Source organism: Corvus moneduloides, chromosome 6, assembly GCF_009650955.1.
Source record: "Corvus moneduloides isolate bCorMon1 chromosome 6, bCorMon1.pri, whole genome shotgun sequence".
Lineage (NCBI taxonomy): Eukaryota > Metazoa > Chordata > Aves > Passeriformes > Corvidae > Corvus > Corvus moneduloides.
The window spans coordinates 17909495-17922594 of NC_045481.1; the positions used below are offsets into that span (position 1 = coordinate 17909495).

At 40.8% G+C, this 13100-nt stretch overlaps 1 protein-coding gene across 1 annotated transcript in view; it reads left to right on the top strand.

Moving 5' to 3' along the window:
- The window catches only part of KCNK10 (potassium two pore domain channel subfamily K member 10), a 69730-nt gene that overhangs the window by 14608 nt on the left and 42022 nt on the right, over positions 1 to 13100 (top strand). The window contains exon 2 of the mRNA XM_032112756.1: positions 8762 to 9090. Coding sequence (XP_031968647.1) covers positions 8762 to 9090 — 329 coding nt within the window. The remainder of the gene's footprint in view (positions 1 to 8761; positions 9091 to 13100) is intronic.

The window sequence follows — 13100 nt, forward strand, 5'->3', positions numbered from 1 at the left end:
CTCTTCTTTTTCCTCCCCACCTCACCTGGTGCAGGGGGGATGAGGAATGGGTGTTTTTGGTGGGTCTAGCTCCTCTAGACTGCACCTTTCTCCTTATACTTTTTCCTTGCTCCTGCATGAGCCCATACCATGGGCTATGGTCCTTTAGCATAAACCTCCTCCAGCATGGTGTCTCCACAGGTAGCAGTACTTCAGGAAATATCAGCCTGCGCTGGACTAGGATCCTCCACATGCTGCAGTGTGAATATCTGCTCTGGTGTGATCCTCTCAGTGAAGAGAAATTTTCCAAGGAAATACCAACTCCATTATGATCTCTTCCAAAACTCACAGGCTGCAGGAGAGTATCTCCTACAGCTCCTGGAGCACCTCTTTCTCCTTCACTGACTTTGGTTTTTAGGATTGTTTCTCACACTTTTTCATCATTCTTCAAAGTCTGCACAATATTTTCCCTTTCTAAAGTATGCTTTCACAGAAGTGCTGCCAGTTTCACTGATGGGCTCAGCTGTGTCCTGTGGTGGGTCCACTGGAATCAGCAGTGTGTCCAGAAAGGGGCAGCCCCAGGCCTTCCACAGAGACCACCAGTGTAGCCACCCTGCTCCTATCACCTTGCCACCTAAACGAAATACACTGTCATGTAGACCAGATAGCCAAGTACTTGTTTTCTGTCAGGCACTTGCTGCACAGGTAAATGGGAGCAGCAATACTCTGGTAGTATGGGCAGTAGAAACTGGAGAAGATTCCCATAAGATTTGTTCTTTGGAAAAAACTGTTTCAGATAGGAGTGACATTGTCCTTCAGTCCAAGGTAAAATTCATTCTAATTACTTACTGCATAACTAAGTTCTTGTCTGACACTAAAGAAGCTCTTTGGGAAGAGAGAAGAGGCTTAGGTTCTCCTTAATTCTGATGATTGACAGTGCCACCAGTATCACCGCTATATGAAGACTCTCATTATTGGGAAGCTCTTTCTAAAAAGACACCTTAACTCAGACCATACTGATTTCTTAATTTCTACCATGTTCCAATTTAAGATTTTTTTTTTTTGCCTAAAATGTAGTTTTCTAATGAAAAAGAATGAAAGACATTATAAAACAGTGCCTTTTTGTTTTCTCATAACAACTATGTTCCAGATTAATTAAATAGCTGGGGTATTCCAAGAGCTATTAATTAGTATTTTTCAATTATAACTGATGCAGCAGAATTATGTAGATTTTTGTGGAAGCTTACTGAGAATCATTATTTTGAGTACTAGATGGGAATATATGACAAATGGTACAGAAATTGCAGAATCCTTCTGGTACAACATACTTCCCAAAGCTGCTGCCAGGGATGGCAATGGTCAGATATAATTCCCTCTGATACATATTGTTGACATTTCTCTCCCCACCGAGAGAACTCAGTATTATGAACTTTTATTTCACTAACATTACCCTATAATAGGAAGCAAACATGCCTTTATTCCTTAAGCAGTTTTGTAACCTAACATACTCCTCCCTTCTCGCCAGCCCACTCAGGGAAAGGGGCAACTAGGAGAAATCAGTGCTACTTTTGTTCTAACAGCACATCCAATCTATTTTGTTTAATGTGTATTGCCCTTTCTGCCTTTACCTGTCTCTCATACTAGATGGAATGCCTTGCTGCTGATGACTGCATTTGCAGCAGACAGCTGAGATGTTGCTGAAGTCAGCAGCCCTAATGCTGCATTAGAGAATCCTCTTCAGGGAAAACAGAGTTAGATTTAACCCAGGGGGTGCTGCTGCAGTGAAAAGCTCTATGCTCTGAGGCACTCTGTGTTTTCCTAACAAACAGTATGTCAAGCTTTGCTTTCGTGAACAGTAAATGCAATCGTAATGCTTCTCACTTCAGTGGCAATTCACAGCAAAGCGCCATACAAACAGTAGGGTGAAATTCCCCTTGTGTGGCAGGCTTGGGATGACTTTCACTGCTCAGTTTGTGTGCCTTGGGGATAGGCAGAAGGACCAGGGCCAAACTGGTGTAAAACATGTCAACACTGATAGCAGTTTTCTTGATCCATGACTGTATGAATCCTGTGGTCCCCAGACAGCAATTCTTATTATTCTTATTCCTCAGTCCAGAACTACCGCCACAGGGATACTAGTGTTCTGCACCATATGTAATCATAGCCTGCAGGCAGGATTGTTCTCCCATTTCTTGATCACAGCTGTAATGTCACCTGTTAATTAGCCCACATCATGCAAAGATGCTGCACAAACACAAAGGCAAACACAATCATTGTCTACTGGGATTTTTGTTCTAAAAGCCAGACTTTCTAAGTCAGCATCAGATTTTTGAATGCCCAGTTATAAAAATCCAACATTCATTCTGCTGGTTAAATGGATGCTCTCTGCAAAACCTGTTAAAAAGCATAACAGAAAGAGACGAAGAATGGCAGGTGAGGGAGCATGGAATAAAAAGCAAATGAGGTAGTGGAAATGATTTACCATATCCTCAAAACACAAAATGTTGATGGTTTAATGATTTTTTTGGTTACAGAAAAACAGAAACTTGAATGTTTCATTACTTCCACCTGCTTCGTGTTAGACCATCCAATTCCCTTGATTGACAGATCTGTATGCATTTTCTGTTTGTGACATATTTATGAGAAGTTCATATAGATGAAAGCTTAATACACAGATTGCCTCCACTATTTCTCTAACATACATCTTATACTTGCTGTGACTTCCCAGGCAGAGCCCTGCTATCCTAACTCAAGCAGTCCTTATCTGAAAGAACTTGGGGAGTCTGTGGGAAAGATTTGAGACTGGAAGCAAATGCTAGATAACCGCATCCCCCAGAAACTTCTGTCTGGAGATGAGCCACAGCCTTGGAGTGAAAGATTATATGTTATCCATTAGTGGGCTGCTCAGCCTCTCATCCACCAGCACCCCCAAGCCCTTCTTGTCAGGGCTGCTCTGAACTGTTCATCGCCAGCCTGTGTTGATACCAGGGGTTGCCCCAACCCAGCTGCAACACTTTGTAATTGGCCTTGTTAAACCTCATGAGATTCTCTTGGAGTCACGTCTTGAGCTTCTTCAGGTCCCTCTGGATGATACCCTGTCCTTCAGGTGTGTCAGCCACACACTCAGTTTGGTGTCATCTGCAAATCTGCTGAGGCTGCACTCGATTCCTTTGTCTATGTCATTAATGAAGATATTAAATAACACAGGTCCTAGTATGAATCCCTGAGGGACACCACTTGTCACTGAGATCAGTCGGGACTGATCTGTTGACCATTACTCTCTGCATGTGACCCAACCAGTTTCTTATCCATTTAACAGTCCGCCGATGGTATCCATCTTTTTCCAGCCTAGATGAGAAGGATGTTGTGTGACAAAGGCTTTACAGAAGTCCAGGTAAATAACATCTGTAGCCTTTCCCTTGTCCACTGGTGGAGTCATCCCATCAGAGAAGGCCACTGGGTTGGTCAGGCAGGACTTGCCCTTGGTGAAACTGTGCTGGCTGTCGCAAATCACTTCTCTGTCCTTTACGTGCCTTATCATAGCTCCTAAGAGGATCTGTTCCATGATCTCCGAACAGAGGTGATGCTGACAGGTCAGTAGTACCCAGTACCTTCCCTTCTACCCTTTTTAAAGATGGGTATAATGTTTCCTTTTTTACAGTCACCTGGGACTTCTTTTGACTGCCATGACTTTCCAAGTACCATGGAGAATAGCTTGGCAACTACATTGGCCAATTCCCTCTGAACTCTGGGATGGGTCTCATCAGGTCTCATAGACTTACGTACATTCAGGTTTCTCAGGTGGTCATGAACCTGATCCTTAGCACCTAAGAAAAAACCTCACACCTTGCTCTTCCAGTCTCCATCCAGCTGTCCATCCACTTGAGAGGTGTGAAAAGAGAGGCTTTCACTGAAGAATGAGGTAAAAAAATTGTTGAGTACTTCAGCCTTCTCCTCATGTGTTGTTACCAGTTTACCAGTGTTGTTTATCAGGGCGCTAAACCTTGTTTGACCTTCCTTTTCTGGTTAACATACCAGTAGAAGCCCTTCTTGTGATTATTGGCATCCCTTGTGAGGTTCAGTTCTGGCTTTTCCTTGGCCTGCATTACCCCATCCCTTTATTTCTATAGTCTTCCCAGGTTACATGTCCTTGTCTCCGCTGTCTATGCATTTTTCTCTTTACTTGTAGTTTGGCCAGCAGTTCCCTACTCAGCCACAGCTATACCAGTCTCTTGCCTTCCTTGTCCAGTATCTTGCTCCTGGGGATTGCCATGCTGCCTTCCTGGAGGAACACCCCATTATTCCTTTCAGATATTTTCCTGGTGTTTCCCTGTGGCTTCTGTTAGGAGTCCCTGGCTCATCTCCGTAAGACTGCAGGTGTGGTCCAGGGTGGCTAGCACAGCTCAGAGTCACTGCAAAGAACACCCACTAGCACCCTGTCCCTCTATCTATTTTCATATCTTCTCACATCTTGCCAGGGACAAGCCTGATACTGCCCCTCTACCCCCTCACATCTAGTTCAAAGCCCTGCCAGTGAGCCCCACTAGTTCCTGAGCAAAGACTCTCTACCACCACTGGAAAAGGTGAATCCTGTCAGATACCAGCATGCCTGGTGCTGTGTAGAACCATTCCATTGTCAAAACCCCCAAAATTTTGACAATGACACCAGCTGTGGAGCCATAGACTCAGTTTGTCCATTTCTTCCCATATTGCCACCTTCAACTGTAACTATAGAGGAGAACATAACCCATACCTCAGCTTCCCTTACCAAACATATGAAGGCCCTGAAGTCCTTTTTAATCACCCTCAGACTGTGTGCTGCCATTTCCTCTGCCCCTTATGTGGCACATCGGGAACGGGCAGCAGTCTGAGGGCCGTGCCAGCCTGGGAAGTGTTTTGGTGATGTCTGTGACCCAGTCCCAAGGATGCAGCAGCCCCTGCCGTGGGCTAGGCCTGGCCAGCACACTGGGCCCTCTGCTCCCTGTAGGAGAGAATTGCCTACAACTTTAACCTGTTCAGCTTTACCCCATCATCTCGATGGTGAGTGAGCGTATTGCTTCCTTAATTCTCATCAGTATTAGCAGAAACCTGAGGTATTTAAGCTTCTCACACATCAGTGGGAGCCCTGGCTGTGCTGTTTACCAGTACAAGCACAGGTAATGCGAGGATGTCAGATATGAACAACTCTACAGATCCTAACATTGCAATTTCACTTGTAACATTAATATCTTCAGTTGCTTCATTTTGAAGCAAACCATCAGGAACTTACCTTTCTTTGCTCTCTGGCATCCTTGTACTTGGATAACGCCTGTTTTGAAACACTGGAGTGTTCCTTTGAGGGTTCCTGTACCTATGAGATTATGGTGCATGCATATGAATGGATATCTATCATTGCTTTCACTGAGGCAGATTAGGTCTTCTTTGATATGACTTAGCAAACACATATGGATGAAACTCTGTTTGGGGAAAAGCCTGTTACGACAGCAGCTTGTTTTGAAAAAACATGAACAAATGAAGTAGAGATTGTTCTGCATTTATTGTAAACATGTCCTCTTCTCTTTTGCTCTATGTTTGTCCTAAACTATGGTCTAAACCATCTCTACAAATGCAAGAATTTATGTAGTCCTTTATTTTTTTAAACTGTATACTTCTGCACATTGTTGAATTGCCAATGTAGTCCATCCTTTGATTTTAGTAAAACTACTTGTTAAACTTCTGAAAGTTTATGTAGCACTTATTTTCAGACATGGACTCTTCCAGGGCACTTGTGCTAGAAAAGTAAGCAGTATTTTCTCTTTATGCAGTTGATGAAACCATGGTTTAAAGGCAAATGGCAGCACTTTTGTGCGAGTACAGCTTCACAGAGATAGTGTTCCAATTAGAAATCAGGATTTCTGACTTTCTACCACGTGCTTAAGTCACTAACCCCAGTGTCTTGTTGTAAAGAGTGGGATAGCTCCTAGATGGAGTATCTGCACTGTTCTTCCAATACCTAACTCCTGCTTAAAATCTCTGCAGTATTGACTGCAGTTGTGCCTTGTGCATCAGCTTTGTAAGAAGACCATTTCTGTTATACATCAGTTGCTTAAGTAGCTGCTTTAGGACAGTCTTTCTGTGAATTTATTTATATAATATAAAGTACTTTAGGATTAACAGTTCTACATTCACTTAGGGTAGCTATTACTAAAAGCAGAAAATGAAAAACTAAGACAGTTCTTCTCTTCTTTTTAGAGATAAGCAAGCTGAGCACAGTAATACACTAAGTTGTTTAAGTGACAAAATATTTATAAGAATGTTTTATGTTCTCTACCATAGATTTCCCATCTTGTTCTTAGATCAGTACAACGCATTTTCCTTAGAAGACAAAATCAAACAGGCCATGATTTTACTGTAATGCTGTCACTAACACTTTGCCAGAAACATTATTTGAATGAGAAACAACATTTATGCTAGCGGAGAGGAAAAGAAAACCCACAAATTCTTTCTAATGATACCAGCTCTTGACTTCCATCTTCTTGACTTACCATTTGTGGCATATCAAAGGCAGGCATTGCTTTCCACTGAGAGGCTTACCTAGCCTACACTGGACTATACTAGTTGTGGTAAGGTGGATACCTGTTTCGAAATATCATAGCATTCTTTCATGTGAGTTCTGCTCTCTTCTTACCATGTGAGCCTTGGATCCTGATGCTGAGTAATCTCAAGTGTGAAAATTCAGCCCTCAGGCTTTCAGATTTTGTGTTGGTTCACAATATACACAGTTGTTATGGGCTCTAACTAATGCAAATTGATTGAATTCCATGGAATCTATGGAACCTATGTTACACTGAGTTACATCAGCTGGGCCACTTCTGTGAGTACTTAAATTTAGTTCAGTAAGATGTTGTGACTCAGGTTTGAGATACTTGTCTATAGAGAAAGGGAAGTTCTAACTGCTTCATACAACTTCAATATTTTATGTTTCTTCTGCATACTTTTCTGATGTTTCCTGCTGAAACTCACTGCATTTATTACAACAATACTTTCAGGAGACATAGAGAATAAATATACTGATATCTTACAAGAAATGTGACTTCTTTTTAATACTGTTACTCTTCTTCGTATTGTCACTTGAAGTTCTTAATATTTACATGAAATATATCTGGAGGTAAGAGAAAAGTTTGATGTCACTCCATCTTGGCTAAATAACTGTTGGGAACCATAATGATCTTTTGATGGTCAAACTGAGCAGCTGTGCCACAGGGTGTTGCAAAACTGAGATACACAAAAAAGGAATCAACCACAAAGGTTTTTGCTCTGATCCTAGATCCTTTATAATCTATTTGGTATCTGGAGTCTCTAAATCATTTTTGAAACAAAATATTAACTGTAAGTATAAAGCAACTGTAGATTTCTGCAGTTTATTGATTATCAAGTAAACTGGAAGCTCTATCCTCCATGCAGTGTTTCAAAGATGTATTACTTGGAGGAAAATGTGACTGTAGTAAAAGCCTGAGTTCTGAAATTATTCAGTATCGTAAAATGGTTTCTGTTGGAGAGGAGTTGCAGCCCCTTTCAGACTCAAAGTATAATCATGTTGTATGTTTAAATTTTAGACAATGGGGTTACCGTGCCACTCTGATGGGATGTTGTAAATCTTTCTGCTTTAATTTCTAAGCAAAACAGCAAAGACACATTGTGAATAAATTCAGAGAATGCTCCTAAAGTCACGGTATTTTAACTGTAATGTGATTTAGGTCTGATATGCAATAAATTAATCTGGTTTCAAAGAAATTACAGGCCAGTGGCAGCTGCACCATGGTAAGATTACACAGGAATTTTGTTTAAAATAAATCCAGCATCTTCAAATCCTACATGTGGTACCATTATACCAGTGTATGCTGAGGAACCCAGCCTCATCCTGCCATTGGTAACTCTAGCAACAGAGTGGGGAAGTGTGATGATGAGACACCTGAATTATTTGGAGACGACCCAAACTTGATTTAGATGCCTTGGTGTCTTGACATAGTGGTCAGGCTATTAAGTCCAACTGGAGGTCAGGACTTCTTAGCTCTGATGTATTGCTAGGCTCATCTGGACTATACAGTGTCTCAGTCCCAAGGTGAGAGGTCCACAGTTGCACTTGGCAGGTAACTTTGACCTCAGACATCTCGTATACTCTGGCTGACACATGATTTATGCTAAAATTTGTGAAGCTTCCAGGCTCTAAGAATGTTTTCACAAGCGATGGTTTTGTGAATCCAGGTAAATAGTACGGGCCAGTTTATGTTAGTGAGCCAAACAGCACTGCGGTTTGCAAAGCATTTCCTGTTTCTGTCAATACCAGGTCAGGTAGTGGTCAGTGTTCATTAACAGTTCAATTTCTTAGCAATATTAATACTATTAGTATTATGATTTAAGGATGTAAATCACTACCAGGGTCTTTCACCAAACACCACCATGTGTAATTTATATCCTAGCTAGTCAAAACTTTCATGTTCATTTTGCATAAATGGTTTTCTGCATATTTGTGAAATTTTTGCATATGTAACTGGCCTATCCAGTTCTAGAGGTAATGGTTGAAGTTCTAGAGGTAATGGGCAAAGCAAACCCTTGAGGTGTCCATTGTGTATGGATGGACAAAGCAGACATGGAACCTTCCAGATGAGAAGAATCACATCTCTGTGAAGAACATGATTTATGTAAAAGTCTTGAAAGTATTACTTCGGAAAGTTTTTATGAAAATCAAGGTCATACCCTAAGAGATTTGATTTTGAGTAAGATTTTTTACTTTGTGTTTCAGTGGCTGTTCCCTCACCAGTGCCAGCTTGTGAGCCTGAGCCCAAAACTAACGGGCATCACCCATCTCCACAACGCTCCATTTCCCCTCGAGCCACTGTTGTTGCTGCCATGGAAGCCCCTTCTCAAGGCCGGCAGAAAGTCATGAACTGGAGAACAGTGGTGGCCATCTTTATCGTGGTGGTAGTTTACCTGGTGGCAGGAGGACTCGTCTTCCGTGCCTTGGAGCAGCCCTTCGAAAGCAGGCAGAAGAACACGATTGCGTCAGAGAAGGCTGACTTTCTTCGGGAGCACGTCTGTGTAACCGAGCTAGAGCTGGAGACACTGATTCAGGTAGGCCATGTGAAGAAGACAGTACTTCTTGGAAGTTAGGAGAAACAGCTCGGTGGTTTATTGACCAGCTGAGTTGGTGGGGAACAGAATTGTTCACAGAGGCCTTGGAACGGGCAGCGTGAAGAGCAGGCTCTTTCCCAGTCATTTTACGGTCTGAGAAGCAGAAACTATGTCTCCAAAATATTGTAAATATAGAACCATAGAATCATAGAATAAGCTTGATTTGGAAGGGACCCATCAGGATCATCGAGTCCAACTCCTGACCCTATGCATGACACCCTAAGAGTCACACCATGTGCCTGAGAGCGTTATCCAAATACTTCTTGGACTCTTACCAAGCTTGGTGTTGTGGCCAATTCTCTGGGGAGCTTATTCCAGTGTCCAACCACCCTCTGGGTGAAAAGCTTTCTCCTGATATCCAGCCTACACCTCTCCCGACTCAGATTCAGGCCATTTTCTTGAGTCCTGTCACTGCTCATGAGAATGAAGAGTTTGGTACTTGTATTCAGTAGAATATTGAAAGATGTGTGCAAAGAATAGCAGAACTTAATATCTGGAAAAAATTTCTGAGAGAGGTGACAGATTTGCAAGACATTTGCCATCATCTCTACAAATTTTCAAGAGGTGTTAAGTTCTTAATTCTTTCTTCAAAATTAAACACAGCAACCAGGAGGGCACACAGAACATGACAGGTGGGATTTTTGAAATAAATATTCAGCCAAGAATTCTGAACTTACTGATATATTAACTTACAGGTTTACTGTTGTAATTTTTAAATAAATGAAGGAGGATGAGGTATAAAAATCAAAATAGAAAGTAATTGTCATTTAAAAGCTTTGGAATTTTTAGTCTGATCTAGTATGCGAAGTTTTAGAATCAATTTTGAAGGAAATGATTATCAAGTATACAAGGATGAATGGAAAATGTAATAATATGGAAGAAAGGTCTGTAAAGGATAAATGTATCTCTCATTGATTAAAACTCTAGGCAAGGAAAGTGTTATGGATCTTGCAACACTTCAGTAGAGTATCTTGGATATCACATAGAGGCCTATCAGTTAGCTGGGGGAAAACAAAGATTAGATAAGAAATGTGACGTACCTAAGGAATATATTTGAACTTTAGCCTCACATTTCAGATCTGAATTTGTGTCAGCCTTTCAAGAGCACAGTGTTGGGGTGTTGCACCAGAGCTCTATTGTTGATTTCAGGCTGTTTGGAAGAACATAGAGCTATCCCCTGAATTCTCGTGTCCACCTACTCAGCTGTGTTAAAAAACCCTTTCTGTAAGTGAATCAAATTTATGAACTTATTTCTTTTAATAAGTTGTTCCAATATCTCATTGATGTGATAGAAAAGGCCTTCTCCTACTTTTCAGCCTAAACTTCTTTGCATATAGATGTGGTCTCTCCCTGTTTGTGCTCTGTATTCACAGAAGGGAAGTCATCGGTTCTTAGTCAAAAATAGTGTAGCTGTACCTGTACCTTTGGGCAGCCTGGTGCTATAGCTAAGAAGCCAAATCTGCTTTAGCAAGAAATAGTATTGCACTGATGTAACTACACAGGTTATGGATCAGGGATGGCTTGGATCGCATCCTTGATCTGTCTACGAAAGGCAGGTGAACATGTTAGGTCAGCAGGGTCCAGGGATGTTGGTTCAGATGTGTTTCTCTTAGTGTTGCAGAGATCTGTATTTCCCTCTACTCCTTAGAGTATAATGATTAAAGGATATTTTGAAAACACTAAAAGCAAGAAGCTTTATTCCCTTGGTGGGATTTTCACCAGTAAAAGAGATGCAAAATGCATTCTTTCCAAGCAGAAAGCAGAACTCATATAAGATACAACAAGCAAAGCACCTCAGCAGATTGTGGGGTTCTGCATACCAACTGCAGTAGTTCTGTAGCCTAAGCTATGTACCAACACTGATAATTTTACACAATATTTTCCCCTCTTTCACTTCAAAAATGGTGACACTAAAATAAAGAACAGACATACTCTGTCATTAGCAGACAGATATTCTGGACAAATCTTATCATCTTCTGAGGTTTCAGTATGTCCTCAGGTATTACACTGGGTAACTGGAAGTTATTGTGCGAAAGTAAATTAAAATGGGTTTAGCAGCTTAGGATGTGAATGTCTTAGGGCCAAGTGATGTGAAATATTGAAACAGATTTGTCAATAAAGAAGTTTCTTTGGATTCTTCTGTATATGTGGGGATTGGGCATGCTGATACAGAAAACTCTGATGGTAACTGACTTGTGCGGAAGAACAGTGAACGAACTTGCTTGAAGACAATGTCAGGGAGTTAATGTTGTCCTTTCACGACTTCATGTCGACTGTCTCAAAAGTGACATCCCCCTGGCTGGCACAATGCATTTCTGCATTGCACCAAATGCTGCATCTCCCTTTACAGCTGTGAGTTCAGACTGATGTGGCAATGTCCATGGGTCCTGGCTGCTGCGCTGTGCAGTCTACAGCTAAGGGAACTATTAATAATTAATATTACTTGACTACCTGAAAGCCCTCAGACTAACACAGATCATACTCTACAGAATGACTGTGTTGATTCACCTCTGTGCTTTGGAGAATATGGAAAAATAGAAAAAGGGAGACTTTAGAACTAACTTGTATTATTTTACTGTGGGGATGGCTCTGGAACAATCTTTTAAGAAGACCAAAGGAGTATCGTGGTCCTTACAAGACCAATGATGACGAAATGTATACCTTTTCCTAAATTTCAATCTTGCAAAGGATTCTGCTTCGGAAAACCTGTAATGAAGATTTACAGCACTGTATGAGGAAGCCCTTAAAATTTAGTGGGGATGAGATATCCTTTCCATCTTTATCTACAAAAACCCATTGCAAATATTAGCACTGGTAGCACGAATGTGGATTGCTGAGTCCAAACTTAGAAGTTCAGTCATAGACTTCAGAAGAAATACAGTGATGAAAGCAGTGCAAATTCTTAGGAAGATTCAAAGTATTTTAAATTTTTTTTGGATTTTGGTTCAGGTCTGTCTGGTACTAACACAATGGCAGGTAATTTTTTCATAACAATGTCAAGGGTTTCACAGTGCAGTCAAAATTTTCTAAAGCCACCTGAAGCGGAAGTTCTTAACTTCAAATTTTTAAAATCCATTTCTGCATCTGAAGATATTTGTTGCAGTGAAGCCAGTACACTGTTTAAGGCTGGAGGTGATCTAGAGCTTGGCAAAATAGGGAATACCAGATTAAGAAAATGACAACATTGTGTGTTCTATCTCAACGCTTCTGAGTTTTCAGAGTTAAAGAAAAATTAAAACCAGAACATGCTAAAAGACAATGAAACTTCAGGTGCTTTTAGTACATTTAGCTGCTTTGTACCTATTAAATCAAATAGAAGCTAGTAGGACTCAAGTTACTGGACATAGAGTTGAAAAGAAAAATAACATTGGTAGATATATCTGCTAACATACTACAGTCTCTTTCTCATTGGTAGATATATCTGCTAACATAATACAGACAGAGTATGTCTGTTATAAAATAATCTTATTAGTAGCTGGCATCAAAACCAAGTCATTTGTAGTCAAACCAAGCCTTTGTAGTAACGCACACAGAGAGTGTGTGATGGGTAGGTTATGCTTCTCAGGAAGATCAGATTTTATCTACCATTAGGAGAGACAGGAAGACCATCTTTGTGTTTTAGTAAAGTAATTCCTATGGACTGATTAGGGCATTCATACTCTGTTTATATATATCCTGTGCACTGTATATGAGTAAAAGCTTCCCTAATGAGTCCTGCTTTCTTAATGAACCCTGCAAAATTATGCAAGATGGAGTAGCTTTCTACTTAAGAAGTTACTTATGTTATTGTCAGACTGCTTTCTTCTTTCTTGTCCATCAGGGTTTAATTTAGGAATGTGAGTGATTATAGCATATATAAAAAAAATCACCCACCTGGTAACTAAGTCATATTATCAATGTCCACTAATGACTACAGCAACTCATTAGAGCTAGACTGCAAGCTGAAAAGG